General features: G+C 66.1%; 1 protein-coding gene across 5 annotated transcripts; it reads right to left on the reverse strand.

The window, feature by feature from the left end:
• Nucleotides 1-1,434: 1,434 nt before the first annotated feature.
• MMP17 (matrix metallopeptidase 17) lies at nt 1,435-25,258 on the reverse strand. 5 transcript variants are annotated; one of them, XM_045457332.1, is made up of 10 exons: nt 24,900-25,258; nt 15,725-15,857; nt 14,846-14,918; nt 14,128-14,411; nt 13,686-13,862; nt 12,108-12,207; nt 11,482-11,564; nt 11,230-11,382; nt 5,574-5,831; nt 1,435-4,955 (listed from the first exon to the last, which is right to left on the reverse strand). In XM_045457332.1, exons 1-10 carry the CDS (start codon nt 25,041-25,043, stop codon nt 4,615-4,617), a joined length of 1,746 nt encoding a protein of 581 aa, XP_045313288.1. In that variant the 5' UTR covers nt 25,044-25,258; the 3' UTR covers nt 1,435-4,614. The 5 variants fall into 5 exon arrangements, with proteins under 5 accessions (XP_045313288.1, XP_045313285.1, XP_045313289.1 ...); XM_045457329.1 differs by having other exon boundaries at nt 14,846-14,975; nt 24,900-25,227; XM_045457333.1 differs by lacking the exon at nt 24,900-25,258 and adding an exon at nt 22,078-24,492 and having other exon boundaries at nt 14,846-14,975.
• Nucleotides 25,259-27,344: the final 2,086 nt, after the last annotated feature.

Below are 27,344 nucleotides of genomic sequence, written 5' to 3' on the forward strand. Positions count from 1 at the left end.
AGCCAGGTACTGTTGTAGGTGAGGGGCCACAGCACGTGAGAGACAGGCCGAATCGTTGTGGTCTAGTAGGAGGAAAGACAGCCGGCCAGACACAGGGGGAATTTACAAATATATAAACGGACCAGGGAGGGGGGCGCTCAGAGTGGCGTTGCCGCACGGGTGACGTCAGACACAGAGTTTTGCACGCAGGAGGTGCGAGGCGGGAGCAGGCCTGGTGGTCTGGGGTGAGGCTGGACGGAGCGGCCCGGGGAGGGAAGGGGACAGTGAGGGCAGGGCCACTGTGAGGATTTGGGGGTCAGGGCAGGGGCCTGGTCTGGTGGGCGTTCCACAGGCCCCCGTGGCTGCCACGTGGGGTACACAGGCTGGGGCCAGTGCGGTGCAGGGGACCACTCAGGGCTGCTGGAACATTCCAGGCAGGGCGGAGGGGCACATCCGGGTGTGTCTGGAAGGCGGAGCCGGGACCGCGCATGGACTGGGTGGGAGGTTTGTGAGAAAAGGTGATGAGGCGTCGCCTGAGTACGTGGAAAGTGGCCTGTCCTCTGCCGGGAGGGACAGCCTTGGGGAAGCTCGGGGCCCTGGTTTTTCCCCCGTGATGCTGGAGCTGAATGGCCGGTCAGATCTTCCAAGGTGGGCACGGTGGTTTCCTCGGAATGCAGACGGCACTCGATTGCCCAGGAGAGGTGGGTCTGTCCCCTCCCTTGGCTCAGTGGCCCGAGACCGTGGCAGGAGCCAGCCCACCGACCCCCTGACGAGGTCTCATCACTGGGGCATTGTGCCCCGGCTCTCGAGGTCTCGCCCTCAGCCCCAGCTGCCGCCTGGCCGCAAGTCCCGACAGCCGCCAGGGGAGAGCCGCACCCCGGTGACCAGACACAGGACAGAAGTAGATTGGCATCGCTGCTCTAAGCCACCAGCTTTGGGCGGCCCGTCACGGTGTCCTGCCCGGAGAGAGGGCAGCTGGCACCAGGTTCGGTCTGCTTTGCTTTTCTCTCATTTCTCCGGAAGCACCAGGGTCCTGCCACCCTTTGGAGGCTCAGGGAGGGCCACCGGGGCCAGCAAGGGCCCGATTCCCGGCGGGGGCCAGTGGCTGCGACCCACAGGGGCCTGCGGACGCCCTGGGAGCTGGGAGGAGCCGGCCGGCCCTGGTTCTGACTCTGTCACTCATGCGGGTGCTGGCTCAGTCCCCAGAGCCGTGGAGGAACGTCTGCTCACCATCTTTGGGGCCAGCATCAGGTGTCCCCCCTCCCCCCCCCATCCACACCCACTGGGACACAGGAGAGCACAGGAGTCGAGCTCACTCTCAGAGCGTGGCTGCCTGGGTTTCGCTCCCAGGCCCCTCGCCCGCGGAACTCACCGCCCTGCCCTGAGCCTTGGCCTCCTCTTCCGGAAAGCAGGCGCGACCACATCCCTCCCTTCACGACATCTAGAGGATCCAAATGAGTTTGTGTTTGTATTTGTAAAGTGCGAAACGGGGCCAGAACGATACATTGTGATTACTCCTTGGGGTGACGAGCCCCCCAGAGCTCCCTAAGCCCCCAACCTGCTCCCAGGAAAGTGGGCGGAGAGGGCAAGGTGCAGCTGAGGTCTGAGTCTGGCCTGTGGCCCACGCTCCTGTGTGTTTGCACTGAACGCCGGGGTCCTCGTGGGAAGCCCCGCCCCCAGCGGGATGGCATCTGGGTGGTTAGAGTGGACGCGAGGTCACAGAGGTGGGGCCCCCGTGGGACCAGGACTCGCTCTTTCCCGCATGGGCACACCGCAGGGACCCGCCGTCTCGCCGGCACCTGGCCGCAGACCTCCAGCCTTTGCAGCGCGGTCGGGCCCGTCTGCGGTGCTGGCCACAGAGCCCGAGCTAAGCCCGTGCCTCAGTTTCCCCCATCGCAAGGTGGGAGCCGGAGCGGCTGTGTCCTGGCCCCTGAAGTCACCCCTGTAGGTGTGTTTTGTAAACTTGTCGCCCATGCTCACGTGGTCGTCACGCGGACGCCAGCCGGCACCTGGGCCTGGAATGTGCCGTGAGCGCGGCCGTCCTCACCTGGGCCGCCAGTGCCCTGACCTTTCCTGAGGGGTCTCTGGGTCTGTCACACGGCTGCTGGTCGCCTGGGGCGGGGGGCAGTTCTCCAGGCAGGACCGACACAGCCCGCGGTAAAAACACAGACTGGCTGAGAATCCAGAATTCAACACAAGCCTCCGGATGTCTGAATGGTGATTCCCCTAAGACGCAGAGACTGTGCGGGCAGGATCTCCCGGGACCCCTGCTGCTGCTGCTGCGTTCGCGGGACGCAGAACCGGCGGGAAAGTTTTTGGAAAGAGCGTTTGGCTTCAACACAGCAGTAAGACCACCGCCCGCACTGAGAGCCTCGTGGACCTGGTCCAGGCTGCCGTGCACCTGGGGGGCCTGGGGCAGGTGCCCCCAGAGCTGCCGGCCCACGAAGGGGGGCCCCTGGAGGGGCATCCTCGGTGAGCAGGAGGCAGCTTGTTCCCACCGGAAGGACCGGCAGAGCCCCTCCCAGCTCTGAGGACCAGCTGGCACACACATGGATGGGGACGCAGCCCCATGTGGCCCGGTGGGGGGGGCGGGCAGTGCACCCGCGCATCCCCGCATCCGCGTCCTGGCGGGCTCCCCACCTGCCTCTTCTGCTGGGTGTTGGGCAGGGGTGCAGGTGCGGGGCCGGAGGAGCCTGTGCTCTCCTGAGACGTGCAGACATCTGTGCCCCTCCCTAGAGCCAGTGTGTGGGGTTTTGCTCAGAGGGAATTCCCCGTGGGCGGCCCTGTCCTCCTGGGCTCCCCCCACGCCCGCCACCTGACATTCACACCCGCTGCTCCCGCCCTGGCCTGCCTCTTCCCTCTGGCTGTACAACCAGCTCCCCCCTTGTTTCTGCCCCTCCTACTCCGGGCAGCCTTTCTGGGCCCCCAGGAAAGCCATGTCTCACTTACAGGGGTGGGGGGTTAATACTCCTCCCCCCCCTCCCCCCCCCGCCCCACAGTGATCTGATCATAGGAGTGGGGCCGGGAATCTGCATTTCCACTAGGCCCAGGTGACGCTGTGTAGGAAGCACTTGCTGTAACCAGGGCCCGGTAGGCCCTCCGGGCACCGGCTTCAGGGCCAGTGAGAACCCTGAGACCAGAGGGACCTCCGCTCCCTGCACAGGGCCTAACACCTGGGGCGACAGTGGCTTCCATTAGGAAGGAAAGGGCCGCAGGGGGCTAGGCCGCGGGGCGGGGGAGGGGCAGCTAGGCTGCGGGGCAGGGGGGGCTAGGCCGCTGGGGTGGGGGTGTAGGCCACAGGGAAGGGGTGGCTAGGCCGTGGCGGGGGGCTAGGTTGCGGGGTGGGGGTAGGCCACAAGGAGGGGTGGCTAGGCCGCGGGGGGGGGGAGGCTAGGTCACAGGGTGGGGGCTAGGCCGCGGGGGGAGGGGGCTAGGCCACAGGCGTAGGGAGCAGGCTAGGCCGTGGGAAAGGCGGTCTCTCCTGGCTGGGCCGCACAGCTCCCAGTCGCTGGCTCTCTGGGCGGGAGGGCCGTCCCTGGACCGGCGCCCAACCGCCTCCTTGCACTTCCTGTTGGGAGGCTCCCTGGTTTTGGCAGCTGGCATCCCGGATGCCTCACCGAGAATGGGTGCTGGCGCGTTCTGCACGTCCGCTCTGAGCAGTGCGTGCATGCAGGGAGGGGCTCCGTCGGTGAGCCCCAGTCGGTGAGCCCCAGGCAAACGTGCCAGAGCCTCGGTCCTAAGACCTGCCCCGGCCCTGCCTGCTGGCAGCAGGCTCATTTCCCCCGCTGGGCCTCAGCTCCCCCATCTGTGAAATGGGTATAAGGACCGAGGGACAGGAGGGTCGGGGGGCGCTGGACGGGAAGGTGTCGGGGATCTCCAGGGGAGGGAGCGAGCGCCACACGGGCCTTCCTGGAAGCCCCCGCCCCTCCCAAGTGCGGTTGCGCCTGGGGCCAGGGCCGCACGGCCCCTCCAGGCCCCAGAGGACCCCCACCCCGCGGCTCTTGCCTGCAGTGCACCAGGGAGCTGAAGCTGAGCTTACGGAGCAGGGAAAGGTCGTGTTTGTTTGAAATGCATCAAGAGACCCCAGCTTGGGGGACTCCTCTGCTTCCCTGTGCAGGCAGCTGCAGGCCCGCAGGGACTGGGGACAAAAGCCCCCATGAGCGGGAGCACCAGGGGCAGCAGTATGGACGACAGACGGGGCTGGTGGTGCTGGCCGGTAGGGCTGGGGGCAGCGTGGCCACCGAATGCCCTCCCGTCCCCAGCCCTGCGTCCCCTGGCTCATCAGCTGAGTTCTGTGCGATCCAGCTGCCTGCTCGCCGCAGGGACGCTTCCTGTCCCCAGCCCGGCCTTGACAGAGTGTCCCCAACTCACAGATGGCAGTCAGGCCACTTCGTGGCAGAAAAGGAAGGACAGGTGGTAGGTTGCTTTTCTGCTCTTCTGCGGCTGAGCCGCCCGGGGGTGGCGCCCTCTGCTGGCCTCCTGCCAGTCCGCAGGGGCACGGCCAGGCCGCTGCTCAGGGCCGGCAGTGCGTTCGGATCTGCAGGGCCGGGGCCACTGAGGAACTCTCGGTCCGGGCACTGCAGGGGTGGGGGCGCTGGTCCTTGCCCTGAGGCCCACTGCGACCCATCGGCCCTGTCACCACAGGCCGGCGGCTGTCAGAGTGCCGGGGGCCGTCGACCACAGAGCAATCAGGGGCAGCAGGAGCGTGGCCGCCAGCAGTGGGCCCGAAGCCCCCGGGGGAGGGGAGGCGGGGGAGGTGCAGGAGCAGACCTCGAAGCCGTCCTCTGAGCGGCTCTGGCCGCGCTGTCCTGGCCGGGCGTGGGCCCCGGCCTCTCCGTCCTCGCCCTCCGGGTCTGCCTGTGGGTCTGTGCAGACCAGCCAGTCCTGCGCTGTGGACCGCGGGTACCCGGCTGCCGCCTCCAGCTCGCCTTCCAGCACCTTCCAGTACTCCTTGCCACGGAAGAAGTAGGCAGCACCTGGGGGGGGGGAGGGGGCGTGAGCTCCGGGCAGGCCACGGGGCAGACTCCGGCTAGACAGCGGGACAAGGGAGCGGCGCTCGAGGCCGCAGGGAAGCGGGAGAACGGCTTACGCCACGGATGGTCTGTCTCGGCCCCAGTGGCTGTCTGCGGGCCCCTGGGGCCTCCCACGCCTGGGAAAGCTCGGGGCAGCCGCAGAAAGGCAGGGAGATAGACAAGACGACCTCTCGGTTTCTCTCCCTACGGGATGTTAAGTGAGGCCCTACTATGTGCCTGGCTGTTCTAGGTGTTGGGGATGTAGCTTTGGAAACAGAACAGCAGGGGGCATCTGGCCCTCCGAGAGCGGGCCCTGTAAGGAGGGAGATGCATGCTACCCTTTGCCGGGCAGGGTCGTGCTGTTTGGGCTGGAAGCACGTGAGGGAGGGGGCGTGCAGATGTCTGGACGGTGTCTGCAGGATGCAGGGCAGGTGCAAAGGCCCAGGGGCGCACGAGACGCAGCAGGAGGCCTATGGCGGTGGGGGGCCCACGTGCACGCAGCGGCTCCCTGGGGATCCTCCCAGTGAGCCCGCTGTGACCCCCGTTCCCCAGGTGGGGAGCCTGAGGCTGCGCGGGGCTCACCGTCGGACCAGCGCATGGCGTCGTCGAGCGTGCTGGGGATGCCCCTCCACGGGGGGCTCCGGGCGGGGTGGCCGGGGTCCATGCGCCGTGTGTGCTCATCGAAGCGCCAGTACAGCTGGTCCTTAAAGAAATAAGTCTTGTCATTGTGGGCCCAGGAGAAGGCAGCGTCGACGCCGCCCGGCGGGAGGCCGAAGTCTGAGACGGGCCGCGGGTATCCTTCCTCTACGTTATTGTCCTTAAATACCCAGTATCTGTCTCCTGAGGGTGAGAGAGAGGGCCGTGGGCCAGAGCTCGGCCCGCCCCGTGGGGCGGACGCTCCAGCCCTTCCTCTCCCCGCCCGGCCCCCCCCCCACCCCGGTGCAACCGCCCCCCACCCCGGGGTCCTCATGAGCATTTACTGAGCACCTATTGTGTGCCTGGCACGGGCTCGGCCCACCTGCCAGCAGCCTGAGAAGCCAGGTTCTCACAAGGCACCCGCCATAAGGACAGGGAACGGGGTCACCAGCCAGCCCGCGGGAGGCCGCTCTGCTCAGTCGCGCCTCACCCACTCCTGCGACAGGCGGGCCGGGGTGTCCTCACGGGCAGGGCAGGAAGGGCACTCGTCAGGGCCGTAAGCGGACACATGCGTGCGCACCTTTGTCAGACTTTACACAGAAGCAAAATGTTTAGAAATCACCAAGAACTTCAAATACATATGTAAAAATTAAAAAAAAAAGTTTAAGATATAAGGAGGAGGAGGGGGAGGAGGAGGAGGAGGAAGAGGAGGAGGGGGAGGAAGAGGAGGAGGGGGAGGAAGAGGAGGAGGGGGAGGAAGAGGAGGAGGGGGGAGGAGGAGGAGGGGGGAGGAGGAGGAGGAGCGGGAGGAGGAGGAGGAGCGGGAGGAGGAGGAGGAGGGGGAGGAAGAGGAGGAGGGGGAGGAAGAGGAGGAGGGGGAGGAGGAGGAGGAGGGGGGAGGAGGAGGAGGAGCGGGAGGAGGAGGAGGAGGGGGAGGAGGAGGAGGAGGGGGAGGAGGAGGAGGAGGGGGGAGGAGGAGGAGGAGGGGGAGGAGGAGGAGGAGGGGGAGGAGGAGGAGGAGGGGGAGGAGGAGGAGGAGGGGGAGGAGGAGGAGGAGCGGGAGGAAGAGGAGGAGGGGGAGGAAGAGGAGGAGGGGGAGGAAGAGGAGGAGGGGGAGGAAGAGGAGGAGCGGGAGGAAGAGGAGGAGGGGGAGGAGGAGGAGGAGGGGGGAGGAGGAGGAGGAGCGGGAGGAGGAGGAGGAGGGGGAGGAGGAGGAGGAGGGGGAGGAAGAGGAGGAGGGGGAGGAGGAGGAGGAGCGGGAGGAAGAGGAGGAGGGGGAGGAAGAGGAGGAGGGGGAGGAAGAGGAGGAGGGGGAGGAAGAGGAGGAGCGGGAGGAAGAGGAGGAGGGGGAGGAGGAGGAGGAGGGAGGAGACAAGGAGAAGAGAGGAGAAAGAGGAGGAGGACAGAGAGGAGGAGGGGGAAGAGGAGGGGGAGGATGAGGATGAGCAGGGACGAGGGAGGAGAAAGAGGAGGAGGAGGAAGAGGAGGAGGAGGGGGGAAGAGGAAGAGGAGGGAGAAGGGGGAGGGGAGGGGGAGGAAGAGGAGGGGGAGGAGGAGGGGGAGGAGGGGAAGGAGGAGGAGGGGGAGGAAGCGGAGGGGAGGAGGAGGAGGGAGGAGACGGAGAAGGGAGGAGAAAGAGGAGGAGGAGGGGGAGGAGGGAGAAGAGGAGGGGGAGGAAGAGGAGGAGGGGGAGGAAGAGGAGGAGGGGGAGGAAGAGGAGGAGGAGGGGGAGGAAGAGGAGGAGGGGGAGGAGGAGGAGGAGGGAGGAGACAAGGAGAAGAGAGGAGAAAGAGGAGGAGGACAGAGAGGAGGAGGGGGAAGAGGAAGAGGAGGGAGAAGGGGGAGGGGAGGGGGAGGAAGAGGAGGGGGAGGAGGAGGAGGAGGAGGAGGGAGGAAAAGGAAGAGGAGAGGAGGAGGAGGAGAGGAGGGGGGAGGAAGAGGAGGGGGAGGAGGAGGGGGAGGAGGGGAAGGAGGAGGAGGGGGAGGAAGCGGAGGGGAGGAGGAGGAGGGAGGAGACGGAGAAGGGAGGAGAAAGAGGAGGAGGAGGGGGAGGAGGGAGAAGAGGAGGGGGAGGAAGAGGAGACAGAGGGAGGAGGGGGAGGAGGAGGGGGAGGAAGAGGAAGAGGGAGGACAAGGAGGAGGAGAGGAGGGGGAGGAGGAGAACGTTTAGAACTGTTTTGCCAGAAGGGCGCCTGGGGGGCTCCGTCAGTTAACCATCCAAATCTTCAGCTCAGGTCGCGATCTCAAGGTTTGTAGGTCCGAGCCCCATGTCGGGCTCTGCGCCGACAGCGTGGAGCCTGCTGGGGATTCTCCCTGCCCCTCTCTCTGCCCCTCCCCTGCATGCTCTCTCTCTAAATAAACTTTTTATAAAACATCTTTTGCCAGACAAAGAGTTGGAACAGACATTTCTCGGAGGAAGACATTCGAACGGCCGACAGACAAATGAACAGATGCTCAACCTCGCTAATGAGGGAAACACGAATCCAAACCCCATGAGACACCATCGGACGCCCATCAGGATGGCCACTGTCAAAAGACCCGAAAACACCCAGTGCTGGCGAGGATGTGGAGAAGGGGAGGCCTCTTCCGCCGCTGCCGGGAACGCGAGCCGGTGGGAGACAGCGTGGAGGGTCCTCAGAGTCGGACACAGAGGGCCCACTCGCCCCCTTCTGGGTCGGTACACGGAGCCGAAGGCAGGGTCTCAAAGGTACTCGCGCACCCGTGTTCACAGCAGTGCCGTTCACGGCAGCCAAGACGTGGGAGCCACCCAAGTGACCACGGTGGACGATGGCTAAGCGAGACGTGGTCCATCCAGACGACGGAATGGCACTCAGCCTCGGAAAGGAAGGACGTGCGGCCACCTGCCACGGCACACACGTGGACCTTGAGAACACGACGCTACGGGAAACGAGCCGTCCCAAAGGACAAACGCTGCAGGACCGCACGCGTCTGAGGCACCGGCCAGATCCACAGAAAGTAGACGGTGGGCGCCAGGGGCTGGGGGGCTGGGGGCGCAGTTTCCGTTCGGACAGATGGACAAGTCCTGACGGCGGACGGTGGTGGTGGCTCCGCGCGGCGTGAAGGTGCCTAACGCCTCCGAACTGTGCGCTTAGAAGTGCTCAGGACGGTACCTTCTCATGTTGTGTTTTTGCCATGATTAAAAGTGAACATAATTTTTTAAGAATCCTTTCCCACAGACAGGGAACGGCAGACGTGCCCGAGAAGGGGCGGGGTGAAGCAAAGGTGAGCCCGCACGACGGGCCCCAGACGGCCGAGACAGGGCGCAGGCGTGCCCACAAAGCAAGGGGCAGGAGAGGTCAACCTCTCCCCGCGACGCGAGGAGCCGGTGACCTTAGAGGGGAGAAAATCTCGCAGATGCGCGGCGCGGGGGGGGGGGGGGGCAGGGCACAGCGCCAGACAGATGACGCCTCGGGCAGGGCAGCTCGGAGCGCGTCCCTCTGGGACGGTCCTGCTGAACGTGCAAAACCAGAACCTGCTGGGGAGAAGCTGCCAGGTGACGTGCCCGAGGGGCACCGGCGGCCCGGACGCTCCAGACCTGCCCGGGGTGTGTTGGGGGGGGGGGGCAGACGTGGCGGGAAGGCTCCGGCGTGTGCCACCCCCTCTTTGACCAGCAGGGGCATAAACCGTCCGCGGGAAGCGAGCAGAGCGGAAGGCTGACAAGGGGCGAGCCCGCGGCCTTCAGGTCCTGCTTTGGCAGCTTTCCTGAAAGCCGGACGTTATTTTTCAAAACACAGGTTTGAGGACCGAGGAGACTCTGTGTAGAGACAGGAAGGAATCTCCAAGATCTGTCACGCGAGAAGAGGGGAGGCCGGCGCGCACAGTAGGCCGGAGAGAGAGGAGGGAGTTGGGAGGAGGGAGGAGGGAGGAGGGAGGAGGGAGGGCGCGCACACACCCCGCCTACTTGGCGGACGGTCCCTCTGAAAGGCGGTGCCCCGCGGGGCTAAGTCAGGTGCGGGTGGCTCCCGCTTGTAACAGATCGGCTAGGACGTGCGCCGTTCTTCCTGTTTTGCCTTTTGGTGAACGTTGAAATCACGGCTGCCGCCTCCAGGGAGCCCTCCCGTGTGCCAGGCTCCCGCCGATGGCCACTTGGCCCGAGGACGGGGACTCTGGGGGGACCACACCCACCGGAGGCAGCGGTGACTGACAGGTGCCCCACCTGGACCGGGGGCTGGCAGGTGATGCGAACGAGCTCAAAAAACACGCGGAACATTCTTGCCTCCTCAAAGAGGTACGGTCGCCCCAATTTTGTTCAAAGAGCTGCTGCAGGTTGAGCAATGCTCCCCAAATTCACATCCGCCTGAACCTCAGAATCTGACTTGTTTAGAAACAGGGTCTTTGCCGCGAGATTAGTTAAGAGGAAGTCATGTGGGAGTGGGGGGCGGGGGAGGGCACATCCGCTGACTGGTGTCCTTCTACGAAGAGGACGCACAGACCCGAGGCCCACGGAGGGGAGCAGCCCGATGAGACACAGGCAGGGGCGGGAGGGGCCCGGCACCTTGATCTGGGGCGTCTGGCCCCCGGGCGAGAGAACGAACCCCTTGCTTCACACCCCCCAATTTGTACTTTGCGACCGATGCCCGAAAACACAAGTGCCAGCTCGTGCCTCAGCGTCCCTGCCCTCGGCACGGGATGCACGTAGGGGGCGGGCTGTGAGGGCTTCCCCGGAAGGGGCGCCAGGCCGCACCTGTTCCAGCACAGGTGGGGCGGGGCGGGGGGCGGGGGCGGCACGCCGAGACTCCAATGCAGGAGCCGTGGGCGGATGTTGCAAAATAACCCAAACCCAGAAGATGACACCGAGCGGGTCCCAGCCCTGGCACTGTGGCCTCGGGCAGCGGCCCTGGAGCCAGCGGGGGCCCCGGGACCCCATACCAGGCTGGACTGGGAAGCCCGGTCAGGGCAGCAGGCGTGACCGGGGAGGCTCACAGCCCCCGAGGCACCCACAGGTGCAGGCACGCCGCCCCCACACAGACAGCAACACCCGCCAGCCCAGGTCCCCGCGTCCCGTCCCGCCCCCACAAGACCGCACCCCCCACCCCCAGCCCAGGGAGCGGGTGTGGAAGGTGCAGTGACGCCCTCTCCCAACAGACCCGCCATCCCGGACAGACACGAGGGAGCTGCGCGTGGCTCCATGCATGGAGGAAAAGTCCAGCTCCTTCCCTCAGGTGTTGACCCGCCCTTCTGTCCTCGCTCACCCTCCCTCCGCCCCCTTGGCCGCTCTGTTCATGCCCCGGGGCCTTTGCACTGGGAGCTCCCTCTGGCTGGAGCACGTTCCCTCAGCCCTAACTGAAACTAACTTCCTCATTCACGCAGGTGCCCGTCGTGTGCCCCCTGTGGGAACAGGGCGGGGACCTCTGTCTGTTTTGCCCGCCGTGTACCTGCAGTGCCTACCGCGGTGCGGAGGACACAGTAGGTGCTCAGTAAGCGCGCATCGGTGGCGTGCACGAAGGAGTGGGCCGGCCCCTGCTCTGTGCTTGGAGCAAACCACAGGCTGGGCCTCCGGGGCAGAGGCGGGCTGCGGGGGGGGGGGGGGGGCGCCCACCAGCAGAGACTCAGGCGGAGCACCCGGGCGGGGCCCGCCCACCTTTGAAGAAGACGATCTTGTGGTCGCTGGTGCGCTCGAACACGGCGTCCACGCCGTCCAGGTGCAGCGGGAGGCCCCGCCAGAAGCGGTGCATCTGTGCGGGCTGCAGCGACACCAGGTGCCCGTCCCGGGTCAGCCGCCAGAAGTACCTGCCTGGGGGCACGGAGAGGGGGTGGGGCTGCAGGGGGCAGGTCTGGGGCCCAGAGCTGCCCTTCCAGCCAGTAGCCACTCACTGGACCGGGCGGGGGTTACCTTTGAAGAAAAAGGCCTCGCCGCGGATCTGGGCCACCGCGTCAAAGTCAGTGCTGCAGCGGAGAGGCACGTCCTTCCTGGGTCTGGGGGCAGAGAGCAGGGGGAGGGCTGGAGGAGGGGGCTGGGGCAGCGAACAGGGGGAGGGGAGGGGAGGGTGGGGGCTGGGGCAGAGAGCGGGGGGGGGGGTGGGGGGGCTGGGGGGAGCCTCCGTTCCTGAGCCACTCTGGGGGAGCGGGGCTTCACAAGCCCCAGAAGGACCCCCCTTAAGGAGACCCCGCCCCACCCCCGTCATTTGCTGCAGGCTCAGAGACAGTTGCATTCTGGTTTGTCAACTATACGCCAAGTAATACAAATCAAAGCCCGAGTCCCCTTTGCGCCATCCAGAGTGGCCGACACAGAGCACGGAGCGAGCAGACATCAGGAGCATCTGGACAGACAGACGTTCTTGCGCACGGGGCGCAGGTCGGGGACAAAGGGCGGGCGGGTGTCCTTCCGCCGTCCGGAGGAGTGTAAGGAAGGCAGGGTGGCTCAGGGCTTAGCCCCGGGAGCGCCGGGAGTCCAGGCCCCTGAGCCATGGCTGGGGGAGGTGCTGGCCACAGCGTGCAGGGCAGGGGCCCACGGCTTACGGGGTGCCGGACCGGTTGTTGGGGGGCTCTGGCGGGAGGGGAGGCTCCTCGGGCTCTGGGGTGTCCGGCTGTGCCGTGGGGGACACGGACTCCCGCACGCCTGTGGGGACAGGAGGCTGCGCTGAACCCGGCAGGGCCCCCCTCCCTTCCTGGGACCCCCGACGCGGAGCTGTGGGCCCTGCACGTGCACCAGAGCCACAGCATCACAGCCTGAGGGGGAGACACAGGGGTCCCCGCGACCCCTCCTTAACCTCCAGGGGCTCAATGAGTGTTGCCCCCCACCCCAGACCTCCTCCCGGGTGCAGACCCCAGAGAACCAAGGACAGGCGTGCAAACCAAAACTCGTTTGAATGTGCACAGTAGCCAGAGGTGGAAACAATGCACATGTCCAGCCACGAGGGGACAAACAGAATCTTTAGCCATAAAGAGAAAGGAAGCGTGGACCTGGGGCATGGACAGGGCGCTCGGCGAGAGCAGCTGGGCACAAGAGGGCCCACGGCGTGTGGTCCCAGTTGCACGAACCGTCCAGAAAGGGCACAGTCGTGGACGTGGACAGAAGGGAGGTCGGTGGCTGCCAGGCAGTGTGGGGGGGTGACTGCTGATGGCCGTGGGGTCTCCTTTGGTGGGGGGGTGGTGATAAGTGTTGTGGAACCATGCAGAAGGGGCAGATACACAACCCCGCGAACGTGGCCAATGCCACCGGCCTGTACTCGTCAAAGGGCTTAACATGGTAGGTTTTACTCTGGTAGGAAAGTGCCCACGTCAGAGCCTGGTGGACGCCGGGCGCTCACAACAGCAAGGGAGGGGGGATTAGGAGAGGTGGAAAGTATGCTGGCACCATGGGGGGGCACCCTGGGGTTGTGGCGGGCACCTGGGGGTCATGGGGGGCATCTGGGGGTTATGGGGGGGAAGACTGGGGTCATGAGGGGCAGACTGGGGTATAGGGGGCACCTGGGGGTCATGAGGGGCACCCAGGGGTCATGGGGGGCACCCGGGGGTCGGGGCAGGGACATGGGAACCACGGGGATGTCACCACTACCTGTACCCCAGGCCCACGCCTGCTCCCTGATGGGGCCTCCTTCTATGCAAGTGCCTGATGCGTCCCCAGCACAGCAGGTCCCTGAGCTCTGGGTTCAGTCCTGGCTCTGTCGGCCGCCAGGGTGCCCCCCGGCCTCAGCCTTCCCATCTCTAAGTGGGGACAGCAGGTCCGACCTCCCGGGTCATAAAGACCGGACGCCTTAGCGCACGCATGTACTTTGCACAGGCCGGGGGCAAGTCCGTGCCAGCTGCCACAACCTGAAGCTACCTGGGGGCCGGACGGGGATCCTGCCCTGTTCTGAGGCCCTGTTCAAAGGCCTGCAGGGCGCCTGCGGCCCGGGGCCCCCCGCGAAAGACCACCCGTTTGTTCGTCCCACACATGTCAGGGAGCCGCTCAGGCCACGCGAGGCCCGGACGCTGAGCGCAGGGAGATGAGCGGGACAGAAAGAGCCATCCCGTGGGGTCCTGGGGCCGGGGACCCCCGCGCTTCTGGCTCCGTCCCCGGGGCGACCCGGGCCCGGCTCTGGGGGGCGGACTCACCGTACAGCTGCCAGATGCGCACCCTGTCCTCGTAGGGGAGCCTGTAGTGTAGAGGGTCGCCCACGGGGCCCTGGTAGTACGGCTGCATGATGGAGCTCGTGGCCGCCACGTGGCTCAGCCCAATGGCGTGGCCAAACTCGTGGACGGCCACCGCGAACAGGTCCATATCGTGGGTGTCTGGGAACACGGGGAGCCAGGGGGTCAGGGGAGGGACGGCCAGGCTGACCGGAAGGGGCTGGCTCGTGTGCGCAGGCCGGGCACCCGCGGGGAGGGGGTGTGAGGTGACGGGCGTTCCCGTCACACCGGAGGCCCGGGTCCTCGACGGGCCGGTTCCGTGCAGTTACTGCCGAGGCCCTGGGGCGGGGGGGGGGGGGGGTCACTGCTGGTCCCTGAGGCCCGAGTGGGAGGGGGGCCCCCGGGACCTAGCCTCAGCCCCACGCACCTGGGGAGCGGAAGGCCCAGGACTCATCGTCATCGAAGTGGGTGTCCCCCGCGGAGAGCTGGTCGCCGGGGAGGAAGGCGTGGGCCACCGCGCCGCCCGGGCCGTCGAAGGGGTAGGCGTCGTTGTGGTCAGCCTTGGAGAAGTCGATCTGGATGTCCGCGGCACTGCCCGCCACCTCGTGGAAGTTGAGGGGTGTGATGTCGCTCCAGACTTTGAGGGCGTAGTGCATGAGCGCGCGCACGGTGTCCCGGCCCAGGGGCGAGTCCCGCGGGAACGTGCGGACCCTAGGGCGGGCGGGGTCAGAGCCTGGGGTCTGGCCGGGCCCGGCGCCCCCTCCCCAGGGTTACCCCGCCCGCCCGGGACGGTATCTGGAAACAGGGTTTTGCAGAAGATGTTAAGGTAAAGGTTGAGACAAGGCCACACAGGCAGGCGGGACGGTGGCCGCGTGGGGGGAGGGGAGGCTGGGACCACAGCAGCAGCCCTGGAGCCGAGAGGCTGGGGGCGGGTTCTCCCCTCCCCTCCCTGCCGCCGAGCCTCAGAAGCGGCGGCCCCGTGACCCTCGGACCTCCGACTCCCGGCCTCCAGCGCTGAGGACCGACCCCCCGTCTTGCTGGGCCCGGCCGTGGGCGCTGGTTTGGGCGGGCCCCCAGGAAAGGGGACCAGGACGGTCCAGTCCGGGCAGGGCCGCCCCCCTCCCCACCCCCCGCCCCCCGCCCACCTCCACGACAGGCTCCTCCTGTTCCACGTGGCGGGAGCCGGAGCCTGGCGCCTCCTTCGGGCCGGGGCCGCAGCTGGGAGGTCGGGGAGGGAACACCGAGGGGTTTTCATCAGCGCCAGGGTGGCCTCGTCTGCGGGGGAGGGTGGGGTCAGGTCCCCTAGAGGTGGCACCGGGCTCAGGCCCCATGCCCTGCTCCCCGGGGACCGGGTCGGGTGGAGGCGGGGCCTCACTGCCAGGCGTGTGTGCAGGACCAGGACAGGGTCGCTCGGAGCACGTGTGAACTACGGCAGGGCCTGGGCCGGTCAGGTCGGCCACTGGCGGGGCCCTGGCCAGGAGGGCACGGCTCGGCCCCGATCTGCGTCCGGTATCGCGGGACCCACACCTGACCGGCTCTGTGGTGACACGGGCGTGTCCACCTCTGCAGAGGCCCGGGGACAGCTGTGATCCGTCGGCCCCCAGAAGGGCCTCCCCAAATCGGAATGTGCCCCCAACACGTGAAAAGCAGGGCGCTCACATAAACACCCCAGGTTTCTGGTTTCCCGTGGAAAGCTGGCAGTTTCGGCAGCACAGATCTGCCACTCGCAGGGGACAAGATTCAGTGGGGACCGAGGGTGGGCATAAGTGCAGACCGCGTAGTGGGGGAGGCGGGTCTGGGTGCAACGGACACACACGCGCCCATCACTGTGCCCACATCCAGGGGTGGGGCGTGCTGACAGGGTCCCACGTGGCAAGAATCCTTGGTCCTGCTCCCAGAGACAGCGGGGACCCGTCCCTAACCACACCCCCACAGAGGGCCCGGAGCGGGGGGGGGGGGGGGGGGAGAGTTAGGGGAAACCAGGCTCCCGGAGCGCCCATCCCCCGCGCCCCTAGAGGACTGACCTAGGATGCCGGTGGTCTCCAGGCCCCCGAACCGCTGCATGGCGGCGATGGCCTTGGACAGCTCCTCCTGTGTCTGCAGCTGGCCTGTTGTGGGGTCGGCTGGGGGCAGGTAGCCAAATCTGCTCAGCCACTCCTGAGAGGAGAGAGCAGGGTGAGCGGCGGAGTGGGTGGGGGGGAGGGCTCAGCCCCACAAGAAGAGCTATGGGCCCTTGAGGTGAGGGGCAGGCCTCTCCCAGCCCTGATCAACACCACCCTGGCCCCAGCCCCCCATTAGCCCACAAGGCACCTCGTGTTCCTTCTTTAAGTTACTTTACTGGCCGACGCTGGAGAAGCGCCTAAATAAACCTGATGCCTCTCAGAAGGGGTGAGCTTGAGCAGTGCACAACCTGTACGACGGCTCACAGCAGCCTGCCCCACCTCACTTCTCTTGAGCCAGGAGATGCCCAGGGGACACTTAAGAAAGTGAAATTCTACAAAGGTTATTACATGTGGCATGGGCCAAATTCAGGCCCTTGGGAGGCAAGAGTCGAAGACCTAAGGTCTGAAACCCACACTGAGAAGAGCATAGCCTCAGGCTCCGGTGTTAGGACTCTGGTCACGAGCTGCACATTCACAGCATGTAAGAGCCCAGACTCTGAGGCCACTTGCTGTGCATTTGCACTCAAGCCCTCTGGGCTGATTCCCCGCCTGGGAATGGGAGCACAGAATGAGTCAGAGTGTGGAAAATGCCCCGTCAGCACCTGACACAGGTGTTGGATGAAGCACGTGTGGCACCGTCAGGGGACGGCTCTGCCCGAAAGCGCCCTGGTCGGGGTTCCCTGAGCCAAGCAGGAGGCGGGAAGCAAGGCGACCCTTCAGCACGGACACAAGTACCCAAGTCACCTCTACCATCCGTGCGGGGCCCTAGGAGACAGGGAGGGAGGCGCTGCTGCCCTTGTTCGGGGGGAGTCCCCCCTTGGGGTTCAGTGTCTTGAACGGCCAACTGGTGCTCATGCCCACTTCCTAGGCTGTGTGACAATCCCACGATAGCGCCTGGGCCATGTGGACACTGGGGGGACTCACCAGGCAGGGGGACGGGGGAACCCAGCGGCGGGTGGAAGGCAAGGTCCGGGATTCCTGAGCCCTGCCCTTCCCAGGCCTGTGGCTCCAAGAAAGATACCCGCTTACGGGCTTGTTTGTGTTTTGGTAGATGTTTAAAAAACCCTCTCGATTCGTTTATGCTACTGCAGGCCCCTCAGAAGCGTCTGAGTTTGTAGCCCTGGCCAGGAGGCTCCCTGCTCAGAGGGGGGGCCTAGCTCAGTGGAAGGGGGTCCACCCTCCTGGAGTTCCCAGGGGCTTCAATTGACCAGAAGCTGCCACCTTGATGATTTGCATACAATTTGCATACACCTGCAGAGAACCAGCTAGATTCCTCCCTTTCCAGGAAACACAGGGTCTTTCCCAAGGTTGCCTCTGTTCCTCCCCCCCTCCCCCACCAAACCCTTATTGGCCCAGACCCCCTGGTCCTAACTGGAGGCCCCCAAGAGTGTGTGCAAAACTGGGGCCCCTCTGAGGTGGTCGGACAGGGCTGAGTAGCACCAGGAGCGACTCGGTCCTCGATGAACAGCAATCAAGACACCTTCCCAAGTGGACGCGCCTCATTAGACGGCCCCTTCTCCCCAGGGGCCTGGGAGTGACACCCTGTGCTCAAAGGAGGTGGCACTGGCTGGGACAGGGCCGCCTCCCCATCCTGGGCTGTGCCGTCCTCAGGGTTAAGACCTTTGCCGTCACCGAGCACCCCCTTCCTCTGGGAGGACCCCCCTTCGCATCACTGCAAACACACTGAAGCTCATCCAGCTGGGCCACCAGCGGGATGAGCATGTCCCGTGCCTGGTCCCTGACCCGGCACTGGAGCGACCCGAGACAGCCTCAGGCACTGAACACCTGTATTCGTGGCTACACACGTTTTCGGGAAAAGATTCAAAGACTGTTGAAAGTTTTGACGCTGCCGTTCTCTTTCCGAACGTCCGAAAACACACACGCGCATTTCAGAGCCCTCTGTTAAGACTCTAGGCCTGAGCTACGGAACCCCAGGGCCTCAGGGCTGCAGCAGCCCCGTTGCTCAGCACCACGAGGATGCCTCCTCTAGGAAGCCCTCTGGAGTTTCCTCAGATGTCCAGGATGCCAGATGAGGGTGCCGGCAACCCCCCTCCTCACCAGGGAAGGGCCCACCCAAGCAGTGGGGGATGGGGCACTCTGGGAGAAGAACCCCTTCCCCAGCTGTCTGGCCCAGGGGGCTGGGATAACAGCTGGGTGTGTGCACTGAGCTGTGCCCCACCCCCCACAGGCACCGAGCTTCCCCGAGGGGCACTGCCCTGCCCCAGGGAGCCTGGCCAGGAGACCACATGCGTTTCCAGGCTTCCGAGGCCTCAAGAGCCCTTCAGGTGGTTTTGGAATGTTTGCCAACGCTGGAAAGCAGCTTTTAGCCTCAGGTCTGAGGGGCCGCCTGTGCAGAACCACGAGGGCAGCTGAGTGCAGGCGCTGGCCGCCCCTACCAGCCTGGGCCCTGGGAACACTGCAGCTCGAGACCCGGTCAGCTGCCAGACCAGAGGAACAGGGCCAAGGCCCCCTCCCTCGCAGGTGTGGGCTGGGGGTGGGGGTCTGTACCCTCAATCTGACTTCCCACCCCCCCCAGTGTGGACCCCTCCCCCTGACCTTCGCATCACAAGGCAGCCCCCTCTCAAGGCCCCAGCTGTCCCCTCCCCATGGCCCCTGCCATCCGTTGGGGGGGGGGGGGTGGATGTGGGCAGCGGGGAGCTCTCGGTGGCCACGGGGAGCGAGGGGGGCCGGCGGGTGGAAGTGCCTGGAACCGGAAGGCCCCATCCCCCTGGGGAGGCGCCAGGACGACAGCGCCCCCCCTCCACCGGCCAGCTCATCTCCACCTCCGGGAAAACAGGCAAAGTCCCAAACAGCCAAACGGCCAGCCCCGCCCCTGGCAGCACTACCTTCTGAAGTGGGAGCTGAGAACCGGCCGAGGGCGGGGGCGGGGGCGGGGGGGGGGTCCTGGCAGGGGACGCGCGCTGCCCCCGCACCCCCCCCCCCATCACTACGGAGCCCGGGGTGCGAGCGGGGCCGCCCCTCCCTGCGCGCCCATCCTGCGCCGTCGTCACGGCGACCGCGTCTCCAGGGCAACCAGGCTGCAGCAGCGGAGGTGAACCTTCCAGAAGGCCGTGGGGAGGAGAGGGGAAGGGAGGGGAGGGGAGGAGAGGGGAAGAGCAGGGACGTCCCAACCTCGCAGCCGCAGTCCCGCCGCCGCGGAGAGTCCCCAACAGCCAAAGAGATGCGCCTTTCCTCCCCCCAGGGATCCCTGAACTGGGTCATTAACGCCCGCGGGGAAACTGAGGCCGGAGCCGCGGTGCCCTGTGCAAGGCACTAGGGGGACATGGTGCTTCCGGGCTCTAGAGCGGCCCCAGGCCTCTCCGCTTTTTATCTTTCCCTGTGCGCTTGTCACGGGCGATACCACGTGCCTCCGTTTACTGGGATAACAGGTCCCACTCCCCTCCCAACTCTTGGATTCCCGGGGAGGCACAGCCCTGGCCCCAGAGTGGCCCCAGCAGGTGAGGCCCCCGGCAGGTGGGCAGGTGGGCACCTGCCGCCACAGCCCCACGGGGGGACTGACGGGCGGAGGGACGGACGGAGGGACGGTGCTGGGCTGCACCAGGCTGGCAGACAAGCAGCACTCACTGTGTGCAGGGTCTCAGGTAGTCCTCTCCACGGTCCCACGGCGTGGCCGCTGTTGTCCTCACTTATAGGGGGCAAGTGGGGGCCTAAAGACTGCGATGACCAGGGCTCACACTACCCCCTGGAGCCTGGCGGGGCCACCATGTGCCAGGGACCACGGTGGTGGGTGGCCGACCCGTGGGCCCTTCCCCCTGCACGGTCCGTCTGTGACTAGATCCGCCCCCCCCGCCAGCCTTGTCGGGGGGGGGGCACGGAGAGCATGAGCCCCTCTGTACAGATGAGTAAACCGAGGCTCAAAGGCTGCAGAGGGGCCGCGGCAGAGCACAGCCAGTGAGACCTCGGCCACGGTGCCGTGGCTCAGGGGACGTGGAGGCTGGCAGGCAGTGGCTTTAGAGTCCCCCCAGGACCCAGATAACCAACGGTAAGTCCGGCAGAGCCCGGCTGTGCCCGGGAGGTGCTGGCTCCCTGCCCACCCTCTGTACCTTCGCTCGGCACCCGGGTCGGGGCAGCGTGCGGCCACCACCTCCCCTCACAGCTGAGGAAACTGGGCCCTCGGTCGCACGTGAAGCCAGTGGCAGAGCCGCGGTCTGGCATCAGTCTCCGCCTGCCTCACTCTGCCCCTTGGAGGGAAATGAGCTGGTGCCCGGCTTGCTCCGGGAGGGGCGGTGGGTGGCCGCGGAGATTCCCCCCCCCGCCCCTATGTCTTCCCCAGGGGGACACTCCCGGGCCCCCCCCCCCCCACCCCGGGACAGCCTGTCCATCCCCCTGACACACCCAGAATGAGCACTCACTGTGCCAGGCGCTCTGGGGACAGGGGAGACCCGGGAGAGCCCTCCCCGCAGACGGGGCTCCAGAAGCGGACGGGGTTCTGGGGAACAGTAACGATACACACATGGACGTGGGAACAAGTGACTTCACGCATGACAGCAGTTACCAGATGCGGTCCTAACAGCGGACAACTGCTGAGTGCTTTTCCAGTCACTAACCCGCTTCATGCGTACGACGCCCCTCAGGGCAGCGCTGCCCGAGGACGGGGGTGGGGGGCATCGTCTGTGGTGTTCGTGCTGGGCACAACAGTAGCCACGAAATAAGTACCTGCTGCATCAATCTTACGGGTGAGCACCGTCATCCCCACTTCACAGACGGGGACACAGAGCCAGAGAGAGGTTAGGACAGGCACCCACAGTCCCGCAGCCAGCCAGCATGGGGCAGGGCGGGGACGGGAGCCCAGAGCCTATGCCCATAACCTCTCTGCTATGAGGGGACGTGAGTGACAGGGTACAGGGGCCAACCAAATGGTTGTCAGAGAAGATGTCCCTGGTGGGTGACAGTAGGCTGAGACCTGAGAAATGAGGAGCTGGTCAGGGGACGAGCCCTAGAAGAGTTCACAGAGGTGGGTGTGGCATACACAAAGGCCCTGGGGCAGGAGGCAGCCGGGAGGGAAGTTCCGTAGAGAAGCACAGAGAAAGGCGGACAGCACCGCAAGCTGATTCTGGGCAGGGGGTGGGGAGAGCCAGGCTGTGCACCCTGCCAGACCGCTCTGTCACTCTGTCCCGTCCCTGCGGAGAGCCGACGGTGCTCGGGAGACCCCACAGGCTCTCAGCTCATGAGGGACAGACCCCTCGCCCTCCATGAGCGACGCACAGACCCTGCGCACTGGAAACTCATCACCGTCAATAGGCAAAAACCACAGATGCTCGAAGCACCCTCGGAAGGCACTGCACCAGCCGCCTGCCAAGCCCCACATCCTCCCCACTGCTCCCTCCCCCTCAGGACGGGAAGGCAGCTGACTTCCCACCGCTGGGAACAATCCAGAGGCCTCACCCAGTGAAGGTCCCAGTGGCCCGGTTTCACAGACTGGAGACCGAGGCCCGCGGGCTGGATCCAGACCCCGGTCTGCCTCAAGGGCCTACGTGAGGGGGACACACATCCTAAGCCCCCAGGCCAGATGCTGGCGGTGTGGTCGGGTTCCACACTCCCAGGGCTCAGTCCACAGGCGTCCGGCACAGCCCTGCCCAGGCTCCCGCCACAGAAGCACACAAAGACTTCTTTCAGATTGGCCGTCAGCCCCGAGGCCAGGAGTGCTCCACCCGAGGCCAGGAGTGCTCCAGGGCCAGAACTCCCAGGGGACAGCACGCCTCAGGGCTGGGGGCCTGGGGGGTGCCGGGTGGTCCTTAGGACCTTCACATTCACATCTAACCCCCCCACAGGTATGCTGGGAGGGGGCCCCTGGAGTCTTCCCTCTGGGAGGCTCAGTGCAAAATCACGCAGGGCTTAACCATTTCCTGCTGTCTGTCCTGGCGGAGGGCGGGCAGTCCCAGGCTGCAGCTGCGGGGTGCCATGTCTGTGACCTCAGTCCTGAGCGCACGCAGGGCCCGTGGGCTCCCTTGGGTGCTGGCACTGAGGAGCAGGGACCCAGAGGCCAAGGGTGACTGTCACCCCTGCCACAATCTTTCCCCGGCTCAGGAGGGGGACACGGGGCTTGAGCACGCTCTGCGGTCCCGGCTCACATCCACCACTGCCACCGTCCGGCCACGTCCTGCCCGTCCCTTCATCCTCTGGGGCCTCTCGGGCCACGGGCCTTGCTTGCTCCCGGCCATCCTCACATACAACCTCAGCCGCAAACCAGTCACCCGTCTGTCAAAGATCACGCGATCCCCCGAGATGCTGTGTGGTTGGGGGCCACGAGGACTTTGTTGCTGGAGGTAGAAACCCGAGCACCTGGGCACAAACTTCAGAAGACCGGTGGGCAAATCTGCCGACGCTCAATGTGTGATGTTCACGCCTGTCACTGGCCCCCCTGCTCCAGGGCCCGGGTCCCCCCCCCCAGTCACGCTGCAGTAACCGGGAGGTTCTGGCACTGCCTCTGGCTTAGCAAGAACGTCGGCAACAGCCGCACGTCTGTGCCCAGGGCCGGCTGAAGGATGTGACGTCCGCGCTGGAGCGAGCTGGGGTGAGCACAGAGGACCGGGCAGATCCCGACGTGCCAATACGGAACGTTCCCCAGGACAGGCTTCCAAGTGAAAGCAGCCGGGCACGCAACAGTGGGCAGGAGGCTGTCATCCATACAAATAAGGGGCCCAGGTCCCCAAGTCCTTGCGAGTGCCCAGACGACCTCCAGAAGGATCCTTAGGAGATGAGGGGAAGACGGGGGAGAGGGAATTTCTCCCTCGGACCCTCTGTATGGCCTGAATGTCTTGCTACGGGTGTTACCTACTTGGAAACACAGTAATGAAAAGCTCGGCGGACCCCAGGAGAGCACAGCACACTCTTTTGTCCCACTGTGCACGGCCTGAAAGCCCACCCTTAGCGGGGCGCAGGGGACTCAATGCAGGGCTTTGTCCTCACTCTGAAGCTGGGGGTGGGCCGGGCCAGCCTCTCCCAGCGACCAGCCAGTGCTCCAGACCCGCTGGGCTCGACTCTGTCTGGCAGAAGCTGGGTCACACTTACAAAGAGGCCCTTCTCCTCACTGGCAGCCCCAGATCTGAATATCCAGAGTCAGCGGACCCGGGCGTCTACAGAGGGGGCAGGATGGAGTCCCCCTCCTCCCCATAAATCCTGCCCGTCTCTAAGACTTCCCGCACCTCTGGGTCTGCGGCTCCGAGGTGTCATTCCCCAGAAGGCCACCAGAGACCGCCTTCCACCCACAAACGGGGCAGAAAGCTGGAAGGCTGCTCCACCAGGCGGGCGGGTCCTGGCCTTCCCCGGGTGGGAGCCTTAAAAAAGTGTCAGGCGCAGAACCCTCGGCTGTTTACCCACTGGGCCAGATGCCAGGGCCCTGCTGTCTTTGGGGTTCCAGGCTAAAGAGCCACATTCCCCACCCCCCACGCCCCCACAACGGCATTCCACAGTTTGGCCCAGTGACTGCCCACCCGCTGTGGGGGAGGGGGGGCGGTCTCGGGAACCCCCGCAGCCAGAAGAGGGGGTGCGCAGGCTCTAGCTGGCCAGGAGTGTGCACAACCAGCTGTCCCTGGGCAGGCAGAGAAAAACTTCAGAACCGCCCCGGGTCTGACAAACCAACTTGGCCGGGCCAGGACTCCCAGCCTTCCCAGCAGGGTCTCTCTGAGCTAGGAACTGGAAGTCTGGGTTCTACCCTCACTCTGCCTCGACCTGGCAACAGGCTGCCCCCCAGATCATGCGCCCCGAGGGGGGAGGGGATCCAGGAAACCCCCAGCTACAAAGGAGCACCCCAATCTCAGAGGCAGTTTGGCAGGGAGGAAGCCCACTGTGGGGTCCCTCAGGCGTCCGGAAGCCGGCAGCCGGGACCGGTGGCTGCGCTGTCCCAGATGGCTGCGAGGGCTGGGGCAGCTGGGCGGGGGCGGTCCCCAGCCTGTTTCTGAGCCAGAACCTGTGGCCAAGTCCTGCCAACTGTACAGGGCTGCGGATGCCTCCCCCCACACCCCCAACAAATGCCTCCGCCTGCCTGCCTGAAATCCACCTGCAGCTTCCAAGTGTCTACGGCGCTGGGAGAGGGGCTCGGCCAGCACCCCTCTAGGACAGCCCTTTATGCGCTGGTGGATGTGGGCCGTGTGCGGGGGTGGGGAGGGCGCGGCCCCTGGCCCGGATCCCCGCGTCTCTCCGCCGAGTGAGGGGCCGCGGCAGGGGCGGAAGCCCCCAAATAAAAATCCGACGGCCCCTCGCGCCTTCGCCTGGCCTCGCCAACCTGGGGGCGGCGAGACCCAGAAAGTCTGATCTCCAGGTTCCAGGTCCAGAGGAGTGTGAATAGGGGGAGGGCTGTGGGAGGAGGGCGCTGCCGCCGGCCCCAGGACGGCTCCCAAGGCAGGGGGACAGCTGGCGTTCCGGAAGGGGGCGCTGGGGACGGCGGTGGGGCTGCATCCGAGCCTGGGAATGGGAGGGGGGGAACCCCATCAAGCTCGGACAGGGCCAAGGGGGAGGCAGAGCAAGGCTGGCGGCGGAAGGGGACCGGGGACAGGGCCAAGATCCACGTCCAATGGGGCCTGGGGGCCGGTTCTCTCGCTCCCCGACACCCCACACGGAGCTAACTCGACAACCGCCGGCTTTCCGGGGGCGTCCCCACTCCGCAGCCCCGACCTTTCCTCGGTGGTGGGTGCGCGCCCCTCCCCACCCCCCCCGCCACTCCCACTGGGAACGCACACTGGGCGCGCTGCTCCCGGCGGCTGCGACGGCCGTCCCACTCGCCTGGGGTCCCCCTTCGGGGCCGCTCCGAGCCGCGGGCAAGGGCTCGGCCGGGCAGCCCCAGCCTCCGCTGCCTCCCGCGGCTGCGGCGCGCAGCGAGCGCCGCGGTGCCGGGGAAGGTACACGGCGCCGCTTTCCCAGACCCGGGTGCGCGCGCGTCCGCCGCTCAGCCTGCGCCTCAGCCTCAGCTTTCCGCCCAGGAAATGGGTCCAGGGCTCCCCGCGCTCCCGCAGGCGCCGAGGGGCACTGTCGGGGTCCTCCCGGCCCGCGGGACCCCGCGTGCCGGCCGCGCACTCACCACTCCCAGGCTGAGGTCCTCCGCGCGGGGCGCGGGCGCGCCACAGCCCCCGCGGGCCGCCAGCGCGAGCAGCAGCAGCGGCAGCGGCGGGAGCCGGGGCCGGGGGGGCGGCGGGCCGGGCCCGGGGGCGGCGCGGCGCCCCATCCCGCTCGCGGGGCGGTCGGCGCGGCTGTGGGGGTCCCCGCGCTCCCGCGCCCCTGCGTCCGGCTCCCCGCGCCGCCGCGCCCCGCTCCGCCGCTCTGCGTCCCTGCACCCCTGCGCCCGAGCGCCCCGCTCTGCTGCGCGCCGCTCCCGGCCCGGCCGAGCCCCGCGCGCCGCCTCCCGGCGGCGGGGCGGGGCATGCTAATGTATGCTAATGGACTCCGGCCGCGCTCACCCCGCCCACCGCCTTAAAGGCCCCGCGTCCTGCGCAGGTACTCGGACCCCAGTCGCACCCCACGCCTCGCGCGAGCGCCGGACACTGGGGCTGCGGTGCCCGAAAGGAAGGAGATTTGCGAGCGTCCCCCGACGGTCTCGGGGCGGCGGGGGTGCGCGGGCGGGCGCCGAGTCCGGTGTTCGGGGCCGCCCCTCCCCCCCCCCCGGGGCTGCCCCGGCTCCCCGCCTGTCCGCGCGCCCCGCGGACCGCGAGCCAGAGCCCAGATTCGTGGTCACGGCTGGGCACCCCAAGCGGCCTCCGCAGCGCGCCCGGCGGACGCCTGGTGGAGCCCTCGAGACGCGAAAGGAAGGGGTGGGGGCGGGGTGGGGGGCTGAGAGCGAGGGAGGGGCGGGGGCGCCGTCGGAGCGCGAGTCTCCCGGGGTCTGGGCGCGGTTGGGAGTCTGTGGGCTCTGGGCTGGGGAGGCGGATGCTGACGTTTGTCCGAGGCCCGTGGGCGCTGGACACCGGCTGGGCCTGCCTCATTTATAATCTCATTGGCTTCTCACAACGTTTTACGAGAGGGAAACTATTATTCCCAGTTTTCGAACGAGGAAACTGAGGCCCAGAGAAATTAAGTACCCTGTGGGATCTTCGGTGGGGAGGGCTTGGGCGGGGCTCAGATGCACCCCCCACCCCCACCCCTTGTTAGAGTTCTCATCCTGCTGGGTCTACAACTCTGCCCAACCATCTGGTTAGTCACAGCTAGTGCTGTCGGAATTGAGGGCCCATTCTACGGAAAGGGAAACCAAGGCCCAGGCATTTCGGCTGGATCCACGGCACCCTGTTGGGGGGGGGGGGTGAGGGCTGGGTTCCAGGCAAGCCTCCACTTCACCATCCTGCCCCAAGCTGTGGCCCCTGTGGAGCAAGGAGATTCTGCACCCGCTTCAGGAGCCCTTTGTATTGACAAGTTGAGATCCCATGTGGCGAGGCACCCTGGCACACAGTGACCTCTCACAGGCACAGCCCCAAATGTTGCTCATGTGCATGGGGACAAGCTGGTTGTCAGTGGCAGAAACCAGCTCAAACTGCTTCTAGTCAAGGAAAGGAAATGTAGAGGCTTGTTAGATTGGGACATCCCAGGGCACGCTGATGTCAGGCAGGGCTGGATCAAGTTGCACAGTTTCTCCCTCCATTGTTGTGTTGTCTTCAGTCTCAGGCAAGATTTCTCCAAACGGCAGCAAAGATGGCGCAGGGCCGCTCCAGCCAACGTCCTTGCAGCTCAGCAAGCCCAGCCACAGACAGACTCTTCCTGAAGCCAGAGGCCCACGGCCATCTTTTATTGGATGATGCAGATTATGTGTCTGTCCCTGAGCCAAACATGTGTCCGGGGGATGGAAATGAGCTGATGTGCCTGCACAGACTGGAGGAAGGAAGGGTTTTTCCAAAGGAAACGGGAGGTGATGAAGTCTGAGGAAGGGAGATGGATGGCAGGCAGGGCTGGATCAAGGGGCTTGGAAGGGTTGCCAGAGCAATTGACCCTGTGTAAGAGTTCTTCCTGCATTTGAGGCTTTGGAGCAGGATGCTGTGGGGGGACGCATTCCAGAGGATGGCAAAGAGGCATGGCTGTGACGGTGGCCTCGGGAGCACAAACGTGAGTGTGGGCAGGCTGTGGTTCTCCTCGGACAGGTCCAGATGGTGGCTGGTGACCTCAGCGAGCACCAAGGATGCTTGCGGGGGGGGTGGGGGGGGTGGGTCACTTTATGCCGGGGGACTACCACACCACAGCTGCTGCTTTCTCTTGGAGCCTGCCACGGAATCCTGATGTGCGAATGTGGACGGAGTCCAGGCACCGAGAAGGGGCCGCTTTCGCCATCAGATGGGCGACGTTGGAAAACTGATACGTCATCATGTGCCGAGGGTGTGGGAACTGGGGACTTTGGTGCCACTGGGGTGGGGGTGGGGGGCCTGCTGGTACAGCCTCACTGGAAGGCCATCAGGGAGCAGATATTAAAATTTTAAAAGCACGTTTTCCATGGCTAGCATTCTTGGTGTCTGCCCTAGAAAAACGCTCCCGTCTTTGCACGGGAAGA

The sequence above is a fragment of the Leopardus geoffroyi genome, chromosome D3 (assembly GCF_018350155.1).
Source record: "Leopardus geoffroyi isolate Oge1 chromosome D3, O.geoffroyi_Oge1_pat1.0, whole genome shotgun sequence".
NCBI classification, from domain to species: domain Eukaryota; kingdom Metazoa; phylum Chordata; class Mammalia; order Carnivora; family Felidae; genus Leopardus; species Leopardus geoffroyi.